The sequence below is a fragment of the Odocoileus virginianus genome, chromosome 18 (genome assembly GCF_023699985.2).
Source record: "Odocoileus virginianus isolate 20LAN1187 ecotype Illinois chromosome 18, Ovbor_1.2, whole genome shotgun sequence".
Classification (NCBI taxonomy): Eukaryota; Metazoa; Chordata; class Mammalia; order Artiodactyla; family Cervidae; genus Odocoileus; species Odocoileus virginianus.
In genome coordinates this window covers 44,383,162-44,396,552 of record NC_069691.1, presented here as the reverse complement: position 1 = coordinate 44,396,552, position 13,391 = coordinate 44,383,162, and the positions used below count along the sequence as shown (strand labels likewise).

General features: G+C 48.3%; 1 protein-coding gene across 1 annotated transcript in view; it reads left to right on the top strand.

The window, feature by feature from the left end:
• SCARA5 (scavenger receptor class A member 5) overlaps positions 1-11,036 on the top strand; it is a 130,134-nt gene extending 119,098 nt beyond the window's left edge. The window contains exon 9 of the mRNA XM_020877900.2: positions 8,936-11,036. Coding sequence (XP_020733559.2) covers positions 8,936-9,072 — 137 coding nt within the window. The 3' untranslated portion in view covers positions 9,073-11,036. The remainder of the gene's footprint in view (positions 1-8,935) is intronic.
• Positions 11,037-13,391: the final 2,355 nt, after the last annotated feature.

The window sequence follows — 13,391 nt, the reverse complement described above, 5'->3', positions numbered from 1 at the left end:
TCAGCCTGTTTTCTGCAAGGAAAGCTGCCATCTTTGTCTGCAGGACAAACAGAAATGGGGAATCAGTCCTTACTTTTCCATTTTCGGCTCTGATGAGGACATCTCCCTAATATATGGAAGCAAAATATTTTAGGGGGAAAAGTGATACAATCTTTTAGAAAAGCCACACTAGGTCATTTGATTGTCATAAGCAGGGTTAACCTAAAACTCTTTCATCCTCCCTTGATTTAAAAAAAAATTTTTTTTAAATACAGAACCAGGTTACATATAGTTCTACTTTATTTTTTAAAGTAGATAAATTAAGACTTTTAATTGGAGTTTCAATATCAAACTCTCAAAAATGAATAGAACGAATATACAGAGAAGTAGAAGGATAGAATAGCTCTGAAAAGCACTGTGAAACCAATTCAACATAATTAACATTTATACAGTTTTCACACAAAAGTCGGATACAAATTCAAGTTCCAATAAAATATAAACTAGGAGACACTGGAACATATTGGGTTTCCCTAATTGCTCAGACTGTAAGGAATCTGTCTGCAATGCAGGAGATCCTTCCTTGATGTTTGTATCATATGGCCTGAGGGGAAACCCCTACAATTGCCACTCAAGCCTTTTTTAAATTAATTTTTGCCAGAGTGTAGTGGCTTTACAATGTTGTGTCAATTTCTACCATTCAGCAGAATGAATCAGGTATACACATGAATCAGGTATACATATACATATGCATACATCCCCTCTTTTCTGGATTTCTTTCCCATTTAGGTCAGGACAGAGCATTGAGTAGAGTTCCCTGTGCTATAGAGTAGGTTCTCATTAGTTACCTATTTTATGTATAGTATCAATAGTGTATATACGTCACTCATGCTAAGTCACTTCAGTCTTGTCCAACTTTCTGAGACCTATGGACTGTAGCCCGCCAGTCCAGGACAATCTCTGTTCATGGGATTCTTCAGGCAAGAACACTACAGCAGATTGCCATGCCCTCCTCCAGGGCATCTTCCCGATCCAGGGATTGAACCCACGTGTCTTACATCTCCTGCATTGGCAGGCAGGTTCTTTACCACTAGTGCCACATGGGAAGCCCTTATATATGTCAATCATAATCTCCCAATTCCTCCCACCCACTCCTCTTTCCTCCTTGGTATTCATACGTTTGTTCATTACATCTGTATCTTTATTTCTGCTTTCAATAGGATCATCTATACAATTTTTCTAGATTCCACATATATAAAAATATTGTATATTAATGCCACTGGAGTCTTTAAATCAGGCAGTGGGAAGCCAGACTCGATTCTACATTTGCATCAGATTTGCACCATTAAATATGAATATGAAGTGGCTCAGTTGTGCCTGACTCTTTGCAACCCCATGGACTGTAGCCTGCCAGACTCCTCTGTCCATGTGATTTTCCAGGCAAGAGTACTGGAGTGGGTTGCCATTTCCTTCTCCAGGGGATCTTCCCGACCCAGGGTTCGAACCTGGGTCTCCCGCATTGCAGGCAGACTCTCCCCTGTCTGAGCCACCAGGGAAGCCCAGAAAGTGAACCGTGGCCTGACCTCCCCATCGCTGTCCGGTAGCTTCGGTCACGTGGTCTTTGAGACCTGGGCAGGCGGGCCAGCCCGGTGTTACTCACAGGTCCACAGGGGGAGGTGGGCGCCTCCTGTCCCGGCTGCACTTCCTTCTCCCCAGAGCGGCTTCCAGCTCCTTCTCTGGGCAGGCACTAGGCTCAGCATAGTCTCTGACCTCAGCATGTTCACTTTAGGGGGAGGTGGACATGTTCACAGATTCTAAACGGCATGGGAAGGGCTCGCCTGCCCTGCCAACTATGGGGCAGGGTGGGGGATGCCCACCTCTCCTGGCAGAGGGCAGGCTGCGCCTCAGGTCCAGACGCCCCTCTGACCACAGATTCCCTTCAAGCAGGTACCCAGACTCCCGACCCCAGTCGGCTCACCCTCAGCCTCATGGAGTCTCCCAGGCCCCCAGCTCCAGCCCTGCCATCCATCATCTCTGTTTCTCTTATGGATGTGCTTTCTATCCTTCCAGGCAGGACTGCAGACCTGTCCCTCCCCTTCCCCTCACCCACTCCCCCGTTCCTTCTCTGCTGAGTCCCTGGGTCCTGCAGATTCTACCAGTGCGACCTCTTGGGCCCTTGACTCCATCCCCTCCTCTTAGTTCTCACTGTTCTTGCCTTAGGAGCTCAGGCTGGGTAGAGCAGTGGCTCAGAGCTCAGCCTCTAGGACAGAGCCTAGCTAGCATTCCACGTCTGCCACTTAACTGGTTGCTGACCTGGAGCAAAGTCCCTAACCTCCCCAGGCTTCAGCCCTTCCACTTTTGCAGGAGGATGGCAAATGAAAAATGAGATTGTGTATGGCAAGCAGTTAGCACAGCGCAGGCCCCGGGGGTGCACAGTCATTTGCTGCTTGTTGGGAGGAGGCGGGGCACCCTCCAGGAGCTTCTTCCTGCACTGCTCACCGCCTGCTCCCCTAGGCCTTCCTCTTCCTGGCTCCCGGGGCTCTTTCTAAAACGGCCTCCTGCTTGTCACTGCCCAACGCTCGGCGGGTCTTTACTGCTCTCAGGATCAAGTCCGGCTTCCTTAGCTGAGAGCAGCAAGGTCTGTCCTAAAGTGCCTCACTCCTCAGCGGAGCACCGTTCAGCCGCATGCATCCATATGTGGGCTCTGAGCTCATACAGCCGTTTTCGATCTCCATGTCCTATCACCGGCTCTTCCTCAGGTTTGCAATGCCTTTCCCTCCTCTCCACCTAGCTCATTCCTCTTTAGTTTATTTGCTGTTGTTCAACCGCTAAGTCGCGTCTGACTCTGCAACCCCAAGGACAGCACGCCAGGCTTCCCTGTCCTTCCCTGTCTCCTGGAGTTTGCTCAAACACATGTCCACTGAGCCGGTGATGCCATCCAGCCATCTCATCCTCTGTCATCCCCTTCTTCTCCTGCCTTCAATCTTTCCCAGTCAGAGTCTTTTCCAATGAGCTGGCTCATTGGGACGTGATAGGTACTGGATAAAGTGACTCCAAAACTTTGACCACCTGATGTGAAGAACTGACTCATTAGAAAGACCCAGATGCTGGGAAAGATTGAAGGCAGGAAGAGAAGGGTTGACAAGAGAGGATAAGATGGTTGGATGGCATCACTGATTCGATGGACATCAGTTTGAGCAAACTCTGGGAGTTGGTGATGGACAGGGTGGCCTGACGTGCTGCAGTCCATGGGGTCGCAAAGAGTCAGATACAACTGAGCAACTGAACTGAACTGAAAATGGGAGGGAGGAAAGAGGAATGGGAGGAGGGTGCGAGGAAAGAAGGAAGAAACTGGTATGCCTGCATAATCTGCATCCTCCCCGAGCCATACAAGAAACTGCTGAGCCTGGCATGCTCTTGGTGGTTTGGCACCATAAAAGTTTTCCTGGCCAGGCCTCAATAATTAAATGATCAGTGTCCCTGGGAAAAAAACAAGGAAGACCCAAATGAGAAAGACTTGAAGATGATTTTTTTAAAAATTTTAAATTGGTCCAAGAGCTGTTGGAGAGGGAGGGAGTGCAGTTGGAGAAGATGGAGGTGATGGCTGGAACAGGGTCCAGAAAGAGATGGAGGGGGTGAGACCAGGGCAGCACCCAGGGAACTGGTCCTGGACCCACTGAGAAAATCTGTGAAACATGTAGACAGACAAAGGTGAGGGTGGGTACAAATGCAGATGGATTTGTAGGTGTAGGTGGATGGATGGATTGAGAGTGTCCATTCTGATTATTATTAGCATTTTTGCTTTTTTTTTTTCTTAAGATCAAATTTAAATACTGGGAGGTGGCTTAGTGCAAGGGTCAGCAAATGTTAAAGGGATAGCCAGAAGTAAATATTTTAGGCTTTCTGGGCTAGATGGTCTGTCTCACAACTATTCAACTCTGCAGTTGTCGCACAAAAGTAACTACAGACGAAAGTAGCTGCAGTCTACAAGGTAGACTTGTGTAATTAGATGGGGGGTGCTGTGTTCCAATAAAACTTTATTTACAAAAGCAAGAAGTGGGCCGAATTTGGTGTGCCACCTCTTAACTTGGTGATCCATGAAGTGCCCTGTGTATGTGCTTCTGTCAGGATCAGAGACTAGACTGGCTGGGCATCAGAGGTCACTATCTCCTCCTCCCGTCATAGCTGTGGAACAGGTCTGCTAGCCTTTCTGGGGCCTCAGTTTTCCTTTCTCTTAAACATCTGTCTGATAGCGGTCCTGCCTTCCTGTGGTGCTCTGATGGCAGCCCTCAGGACTCAGGGTAACTCATTCCTTCTATTAATATCACTCTAAGTAAACATGCAGTAGCTCCAATGTTAGCTCCATGAAGCAGAGATTTTTGCTTTTTCTTGTTTTGTTTTTGTACCATTTTTAAAGGTCACTTTCCCTTTACAGTAATAACAAATTATTGGCTATAGTCCCCATGTTGTACAGTACATCTTTGTAGCCTGTCTTACATCCAGTTGTTTGTGCCTCCCCGTTCCCCATCCATGTGTTGCCCCTTCCCCTTCACTGGTACCCACTAATTTGTTTTCTGTACATATGCGTTTTTTGGTAGAGTCATTAGTTTGTTGTGTTATCTTACATTCCTCCTACAAATGATATCATAAAGTATTTGACTTTTCTGACTTATTTTGCTTAGAGTGATGCCCCTCCAGGTTCATTCATGTTGCTGCAGATAGCAAAGTTGTGTTCTTTTCTGTGGCTGAGTAGTATCCCATTGTATATATAATATATACCACATCTTCTTTATCCACTCCTCTGTTGAGGAACTCTTTGGTTGCTCTCCTGTCTTGGCAACTGTATAATCATAATGCTGCTATGGACATTGGGGTGCATGTATTTTCTTGAATTAGTTTTTGTTTCTGGTGGCTATGTACCTGGAAGTGGGATTGCTGAATCATCTGGTAATTCTATTTTTAGTTTTTTGAGAAACCTCCATACTATTCTCCACCAATATATATTCTTACCAGCAGTGGGTTTTTTAAAAATCATTTTCTGTTCACTAATGTAGCCCAAACACCCAGAACAGTGCTGAGCATGGAGTAGATGCCTAAATATTTATTGAAGGAATGAATGACGAGAATAAAATAATATCTCTGCTTACTCATCCCAACCATCCCCTCAGATTCCAACAGCCCCTTAGGCTCCAAGTGTCGGAAGACCTGGCCTCTGGTCCCAGTTTTGCCTCCATAAGATAAAACCTCACCATGTAGCTCCAGTTTTCTGATTCTAAAGTGGGGGAATAGAGAACCCTCTTCCTGCTTCCCAATGGGGCTTGTTATGGAGCTCACAGAGAGAACCAGCATGGAGGAGCAGACCTAACTAGAGCAGGGCTCTCAGACTTGGAGGCATGTTGACTGGTGGAGACCCTGTTAGGATACAGTCTGTTAGTTGCTTCAGTCGTGTCCGACTCTCTGCAACCCTATGGACTGTAGCCCACCAGGCTCTTCTGTCCATGGGATTCTCCAGGCGAGAATACTGAAGTGGGTTATTGGGCCCTCCTCCAGGGGACCTTCCTGACACAGGAGTCAAACCCAGGTTCAGGTTCTGGTGGGTCTAAGACCCTGCATTGCTGATGAACTCCCAGGTGATACTGACCTGGTGCTCAGGCCACACAATTAGTGTCAAGTGTCAGCTCTCATGGATGTCAGCTGACACAGTGATTGGTGTCTGGATTCATGAGAGGTCTAGCCTCTCTGACACGGCAGGGAGCAGAGATGATCTGCGAGTTCATTGGCCCCTTTAGTGATATCCCAATAACTGCAGATGTGAGTATTGCTGATTTAACACCCTGTCCTCATTTTATTGGCTCTTCCATGACTGAATACTAGCTAGAACTCCCTAGCCAAAGCCCAACTAGAGTTTGGAGTTTCGTGATCCTGTGTATGCATTAGGACTGGTAACCTTGGGCCTGTTTTGTATTTTCAGTCTCCTTCATTTGCTGCTTTATTTGTTTTGGGTGTGACTAATCCCACGGAGCTCTTGGGTCTGCAACCTTTTCCTGGGTAATTTGTAAACTGATGTGTTTTCCAGGAGACATTTAATCTGAGAATTTTTGCTCAGCCTCAAAGGGCTTATTGTGTAAGAGGCACACTGTATCCGGCTGGGGAAGAGGTTGTGATGAACAAATAACATTTAAAAAGACAGCAGGAGATCTCTCCTCCCAGCTCTTTCCCCTAGTTTACTGCTAGGGGATATTCATGCTGAATATCTCAGCATAACAAAAATATGTCCAGGCCACTAAGTCCTTGCATCAATTTGTTGTTGTCCAGTCGCTCAGTCATGCCTGACTCTTTGTCACCCCGTGGACTGCAGCACGCCACGCTTCCCTGTCCTTCACTATCTTCCAGAGCTTGCTCAAACTCATGTCCATGGAGTCAGTGATGCTATCTAACAACCTCATCCTCAGCTGCCCCCTTCTCCTCTGGCCCCCAATCTTTCCCTGCATCAGAGTCTTTTCCAATGAGTTGGCTCTCTGTATCGGTGGCCAAAATATTGGAGCTTCTTACTGGGCAGCAAAATGGTTTAGGTGTTCCCTGGATGTTCTTTGTGAAGGGATTTCCCGTGCAAGGGTGAGTGACAGGTTTGAGGATCTTAATTCTCAAAGAGTCGGACATGATTTAACAACTAAACAACAACAATACTCGACAATTCCTCTAAAAGGAGAGGTTGTCTGGCTGCTGAGAGACTGGACAAGGAGGCAGGGTGTAGGATCAGGTGCTAGGATCCCTGAGCTGCCTTTCATGTAGGGTTTTGGTGCATTTCAAAGCCCTTTAAAATACAGGAACTATTACTTCATTTGGGCTGCTTTTGTGGTTCGGCAGTGAAGAATCTGCCTGCCAAGGCAAGAGACTGGGGTTCAATCCCTCGGTCAGGAAGATCCCCTGGAGAAGGAAATGGCAACCTAGTATTCTTGCCTGGGCAATCCTATGAACAGAGGAGCCTGGTGGGTTACAGTCCATGAGGTTGCAAAGAGATGGATACTACACAGTGACTAAACAACAACAATTACCTTGTTTAACTTGCCCAGATTGACATGGTAATGTTGGAACGCAGTTTCTGACCTTCAGCCCCATGATTTCTGGTACCAGGTCTTGAACATAACAAGTAAGTTTACCCAGTAGGTTCTCAGTTTACTTAGTTTCAGCACCGAAAGTCTCACATCCTGGGAATCCCCTCCCGCTTTTACAACTGAAATGGTCCTCCTGGATGGGCTGAGACTTGAGATTTGTCCTACTTGTTGTAAAGCCCTATTTCTGCTGTACCAGTGCTTCTGAAACTTCAATGCAGGACCACTTGGTTCAAATGTAGATTCTGGTTCAGTAGGTCCTGGGCAGGGCGTGAGGTTGTGTGTTTTTAACAAACTCTGATGCTGCTGATCTAGGATCGCACTTTGAGTAGCGAAGCTCTACACTACTGACTCCATGGGCGATGGGAGCCCTGAAGCTCAGGCAGCACTCCAGAGGGCTCCCGAGTGAGCTCCCACACTTAAAGACCTGGCTTGACCATCAGCCCCAAGAACCCACCAGAACATGGTTGATGGCCCTGCCAGTTCATCAGTCAGTGGGGGCTCCAGGTGACTTCTCCCCTCTCCACTGACCCCTCTGACCCCAGACAAGCCCTCTCCATTCCCTTGAAGCCTCACGCAGCTGCCCTATTCCCTTAACATTCATTGAAGTCCTCAATGCCAAGTGTATGTCTCTTGGAAGACTTGGTACAATCCTGGGAAAACCAACTAAAGGCTCCCTGCATGGGCACCCTCAGACCATCAGGTTGGTCCTCCTCTAAGAGCCGAGTGAATAGGGCAGGGTGAACAGATGGGCAAAACTCAGCTGGATTGTCTTAGGGACCTTGTATTTTGGGAACTGAGCTAGTTGCTTATGGTTACAGATGCTTCCGCCTGTCATAACATATGTCTGGTGATAATGTTAATTTCTGAGATCTGCCGTCATTCCAAGGACCACTGTTTGGAGCTCATTGTGTGAGACCATCAGCTTTAAATTTCAGAAGACTGGAGGTGATGTTGACACTGAGATATTTGGTTCTGGGGCGCTGGATCTGTCCAAGTTAGATCTATTTGACATTGTCCCTCTGATTATGTCTTGTCTGAATATTCAGCAGCAAAGGCTGCAAGGTACATCTCAATAGCAGGGACTTTGCTGGTGGTCTAGTGGCTAAGACTGTGCTTCCACTGCAGGGGGCACAGGTTTGATCCCCGGTCAGGGAACTTAAAGCCCACAGGTTATGTGGCATGGTCAAAATCTCAAAAGCTATTAAGCATCTTGTATAAAGTGTGGGCCTGAGAGGCAGCAAGACTTGGGCTTGAGTTCAGATTCTTCCACTTACAAGCTGAGCAACCTTGCACTGGTTGCTTTCTGAACCTCAGTTTTCTCATCTAGAAAAAGGGTTATTCATGCCCATCTCACAGCACTGTGGTGGGAATGGACGAAGATCATATGTCTAAGAGGCCTGACACATCAGAGCTGCTCAGTAAATACCATCCTGGTTATTGTTTAGTTGCTAATTCGTGTCTGACTCTTTGTGACCCCATGGACTGTAGCCCACCAGACGACTCTATCCATGGGATTCTTCAGGCAAGACTACTGGGGTGGGTCACTATTTCCTGCTCCAGGGAATCTTCCCCACCCAGGGATTTAACCCACGACTCTTACATCTCCTGCATTGGCAGGTGGGTTCTTTACCACTGAGCCACCAGGGAAACCATCCTCACTGTCAATTATTTTGATTCTGCTTTCAAGAAACTGTGCCTAGAGAAGATGTGTTGGTCTCGGTGGCGTGGTGAAGGCAGGGGGTCCACTCGATTGGAGAATTGAGACAGGATTCGGGACAGACAGCGCCCATCTGTCCTGTGCCCCTGCATCTCTGCTAAGACACCGTGTCCACTTGTCTCCACAGGCACAGGGAGAATTTGGATGGACGATGTCGCCTGCAAGGGTACCGAGGAAAGCATCTTCCGCTGCAGCTTCTCCAAGTGGGGGGTGACAAACTGCGGGCACGCTGAGGATGCTGGTGTGACGTGCAAGAGACACTAACAGTGGGCACAGCCCGAGGTCCGGGTCCAGCTGCCCAGCCTCCTTCCTGCATCCCTGGGGTGGGGGCAATGCTCCGGGCTCCCCTGACCGTGCCTCTGCCCTCCACGCCCAGCCCAGCACCCCCAGACCCCTGTAATTTCCCATCCCAGGACCACGGTGACCTGTCGCCCTCCTCCTCTTGGACATCTATTCCAAAGCACAACTCTGGGATCCACTGCCTGTCTCTCCCTTCCACCACGGTTCCTGTGTGGAGCCCTGGTTGACTGGATTGCCTTTTTCCAGAGTCTTCTAAACACCATGCCATCAGGGCTACCTGTCCATGTTCTCTGTGGTCTGTGAGTTACAGATGGATCCTGGTAACCAATGCAGCAATGAAGATGGGCAGGAGGCATCCCAGGTCGTTTACTCTGCAGATCATTCCCAAACCTCAGGCCAAGAGTTTTGACCAGCAAGAGACGATACTGAGTGATTCACCTTCCCCTCTTTACTCTGCCTCTGCACAGCGTTTGTTAGTTCAGGAAAGTGACATAGAGGAGGGGCGGCTCTAGGAGTGAGAGGGAGATGCCAGCCTCCTGCAGGAACCAGTCTGGATGCCGAGAAGGCAAGTGAAAGGAACATTTATTGAGTGACTGCCGTGTGTGCTACGTAGTATCTTGGGCGCTCAATTCACATATCACTTTGCAGCACTCCTACAAGTCATGCTGGCTTGGGTACCACTTGACCTCCAGGTACCACTCAAGTGACCCATTCACCTAGCCTATCAGCCAGATGGAGAGTGAGACCATTGTTTTGACCTGAACTCTCATGTGTCTTTGCTTAGACTCAAGCAAGAAGCTGGGGTGCAGCACAGGTGTGACTGAAGGATTAAATACTCCAAATCCCATAGGGTGTAAGTTCAAGGTTGGATGTGACTGGCTTCCAAGCAGCCATCCACACAGGAGGATGGGTTTGGGGGGTGACACAGGAGCTATCTGGGTTAAACCAAGGCCAACCCTCAGTCATCTGGCAATGAGGGCTAAAGCCACATTGTCTGTGTCTCAGAGCTGTCTGGAGGTGATGGTACAGAACCTTCCAGGGCACTTTGGGTGTCATCCTGTGGTCAAGAGAACACATGTCCTGATGGAGCCTATAAGACTGGAAGGAAATGAGGATTCCCTACTACATCTAGGGGAAGAAGAGACTGCGGGCCTCTGGAAGCCCTCAGTCTGCACCCCTTTGCTAATGATGGGGAGATCAGAGTCTGCTTTTGACACGAGGAGGAGGTCATGCTGGGCATTTCTGTGTTTTAGGCCTGGGGAGCTTCATGTAAGCAAGTGAGCATAGGCCCACCGACTCAGACACGCCTCAGATACACAATCACCTTTCCTACCTGGTGAGCATCGCCTGCCTGGGGAAAGCGATAACTGGGACCCTCTGGGGATAAGGCCAGCAAAGCTCCTGGCTGACAACGAAACCAATACATGCTATTGGTTGTTCTTTGCTTATAATATGCTTATTATCTGCTATGTTTACATAACATGCATGTACTCATGCATCTTTTCCCAGAGCCAATATATGTATGCATATATGAACATGGCACTCTTTACTACATAGCTCAGTACATCGCAAAGTTTGCATTAAAAAAAAAAAGAAAATACTCAATGTGGAAGAATGTCACATTGAGTGAAATCCGCAAGTGTGTTCTGACAAAGAATCCAGTTATCCCACCAACGAAGACGCATGTAACTTTCTTACTTGGTCTTTTCATTTGGGAAAACATAAGTTTTGCTTTACATCAGTGAAAAACCATAGTGATGTGTGTTTGAACTTTAAAAGCAAAGTCTACTAGTTTACATTCCTACTTAAAAGGACGTGGAAATAGCCATGATCCTGTATTTCAGGGACTAGAGGAAATTAGGCCAGGCCTAAAATACATCAGACCTTTTGTAAGAATTTCAATAAAGCTGAAAACATGTTGCTAACAAGTTTCCCTCACATTCTTTCTCCTGAAAACCCAGTGAGCATGGGAAGGGGGTGGACGAAAATTGGATAGATCTGATCATTTTTCAGCAGGAATGGGTAGAATGGGCAGCTTATGCGAAGCTGCTTTAATGCTTCCAGAGGATGATAAACATAGTCTAGACCAAGAACTTGATGGCATATGAAGTCTTAAGCCCTATTAGGTAACCTAAGGAAAGGGTCTCAAGCAAAAGAATGATAATCAAGACCCAGCTTATAAGAGAATTACTTTTGTATTCACTAAAGGAAAAACCACCTGTCAATTTACTCACTTTTCCAGAGCTGTTAGCACAGACAGTGACAAACCTGCCTGCAATGTAGGAGATCCAGGTTCAATCCCTGGGACAGGAAGATCCCCTGGAGTAGGAAATAGCAACCCACTCCAGTATTCTTGCCTGGAGAATCCCATGGACAGAGGAGCCAGGTGGGCTACAGTCCATGGGGTCACAGAGAGTCAAACACAACTAAATTCTTACTTGGGGATGTGCTTTCATCCAGAGTTCTATTCACACATAAGAAGACCACCCAAGGTCTGTGAACCCACCGGGCCTCATCACCCAGTGAGAGGCAGGAGCTCCCAAGCCCAGGACCCGGGCAGTGTGTGGGGATCACCGGGTCACTGGGTATTCCCAGTCACGTGCTCATAGCTGCACCTCCGGGAAAACCTCATGGCCCCAAGCTGGCTGTGGGCCCTAATAATTTGCCAAAAGAGGTCAAAAAGTAGACTTTCTGGAAACACACCAGAGGCATCGTGGTTTCCTCCTCTAAAAAGCCGGGTGATGCCCACCCCCAAAGCACTGTGGCTCCCACTCTATATTCAGGCAGTGTGGAGAAAGGGACTTCTCCCCTCTAATGTCTACAAGGCCCCAAGTTTCCCTGGTCTCAAATACCCGAGAACCTCTGGTGCCTGTGTGTGTTGTGGTCAAGCCAACAGCTGTTGTGGGTTTGAGTCACAAAGAGAAGTTACAGCATTCTCCACCATAGTCACCTGTGGTTTCTTCAGCCTCATTGTTTGCTGACAGTTGTTCTGACATTTCTATGAGATGTCAACTGTGTGAAGCACCTGTCTTTCTCTTCTTGGAACAGCTCTCCTTTCAACCCTCCACGGAACACCTCTCCCATCCCTCCTTTTCTCTTCTCCTCCACCTTTCCGTTCTGGGAGCTGAGGTGGGTGCTGATTGAGGGGAGCTTTGTCACTGAATCCTCTTCACCAGCTCACCTCCCAGTTAGAACAGGCTAAGGTGCTTTCCAGGAGGACTCTTGGTCCCCTAGGGTAGTGGTCTCCAATCTTATCAGCACCAGGGATCAGTTTCATGGAAGACAGTTTTTCCTCGGACTGGGTGTGGGGGAGGTGGTTTCAGAATGATTCAAGTGCATTACCTTTGCTGCTGCTGCTAAGTTGCTTTAGTCGTGTCCAACTCTGTGTGACCCCATAGACGGCAGCCTGCCAGGCTCCGCTGTCCCTGGGATTCTCCAGGCAAGAACGCTGGAGTGGGGTGCCCTTTCCTTCTCCAATGCTGACCTTTATTGTGCACTTTATTTGTATTGTTATTACCTTGATATATAATGAAATATATACAACTCACCATCATGCAGAATCAGTGGGAGCCCTGAGCTTTTTTCCCTGCAACTGGATGGTCCCATCTGGGGGTGAGGCAGTGGCAGCCACTCCCCGTTGCTAACAGCACCACCTCAGCTCCACCTCAGATTGTCAAGCATTAGATTCTCACAAGGAACTTGCAACCCATATCCCTCCCTTGCACAGTTCACAGTACAGTTTGAGCACCTGTGAGAATCTGACGCCTCTGCTGATCTGATAGGAGGTGGACCTCAGGTGGTAACGCGAGCAATGGGGAGCCGCTGTAAAAACAGATGACGCTTCCCTCGCTCACCCACCGCTCACCTCCAGCTGTGCAGCCCAGCTCCTGACAGCCACCCACCAGTATCCGTCTGTAGCCCTGGGGACTGGGGACCCCTGCCCTACGTGGGGACCTCCCACCCTGGCTGGAAGGAACTGGAACAATTCCCAGCTCACTGTGAGCTCTGGTATCAGTGCTTTCCTCAGAAGTTGTTCTACCCAGCCTCCCGGGGTTCACACAGAGTCAGCAGACAACACAAGGGAACCCTGTGCACTTTTCTGGAACTTTCTTTACGTGGCTCCCTAGTCTCAGGTGCTGTGCCCAGCAAATTCCAGCCACCTCGGCCTTCCCAACCTCCAGTCTCTGTCACCTCACCTCATCAAGTTTCAGCAGAGAGCCTGGGCCAGTGCAGGCTCACCTCATGGGCTGTCTTTTTTCTCAAGGAGCACAGATTTGTGCTGC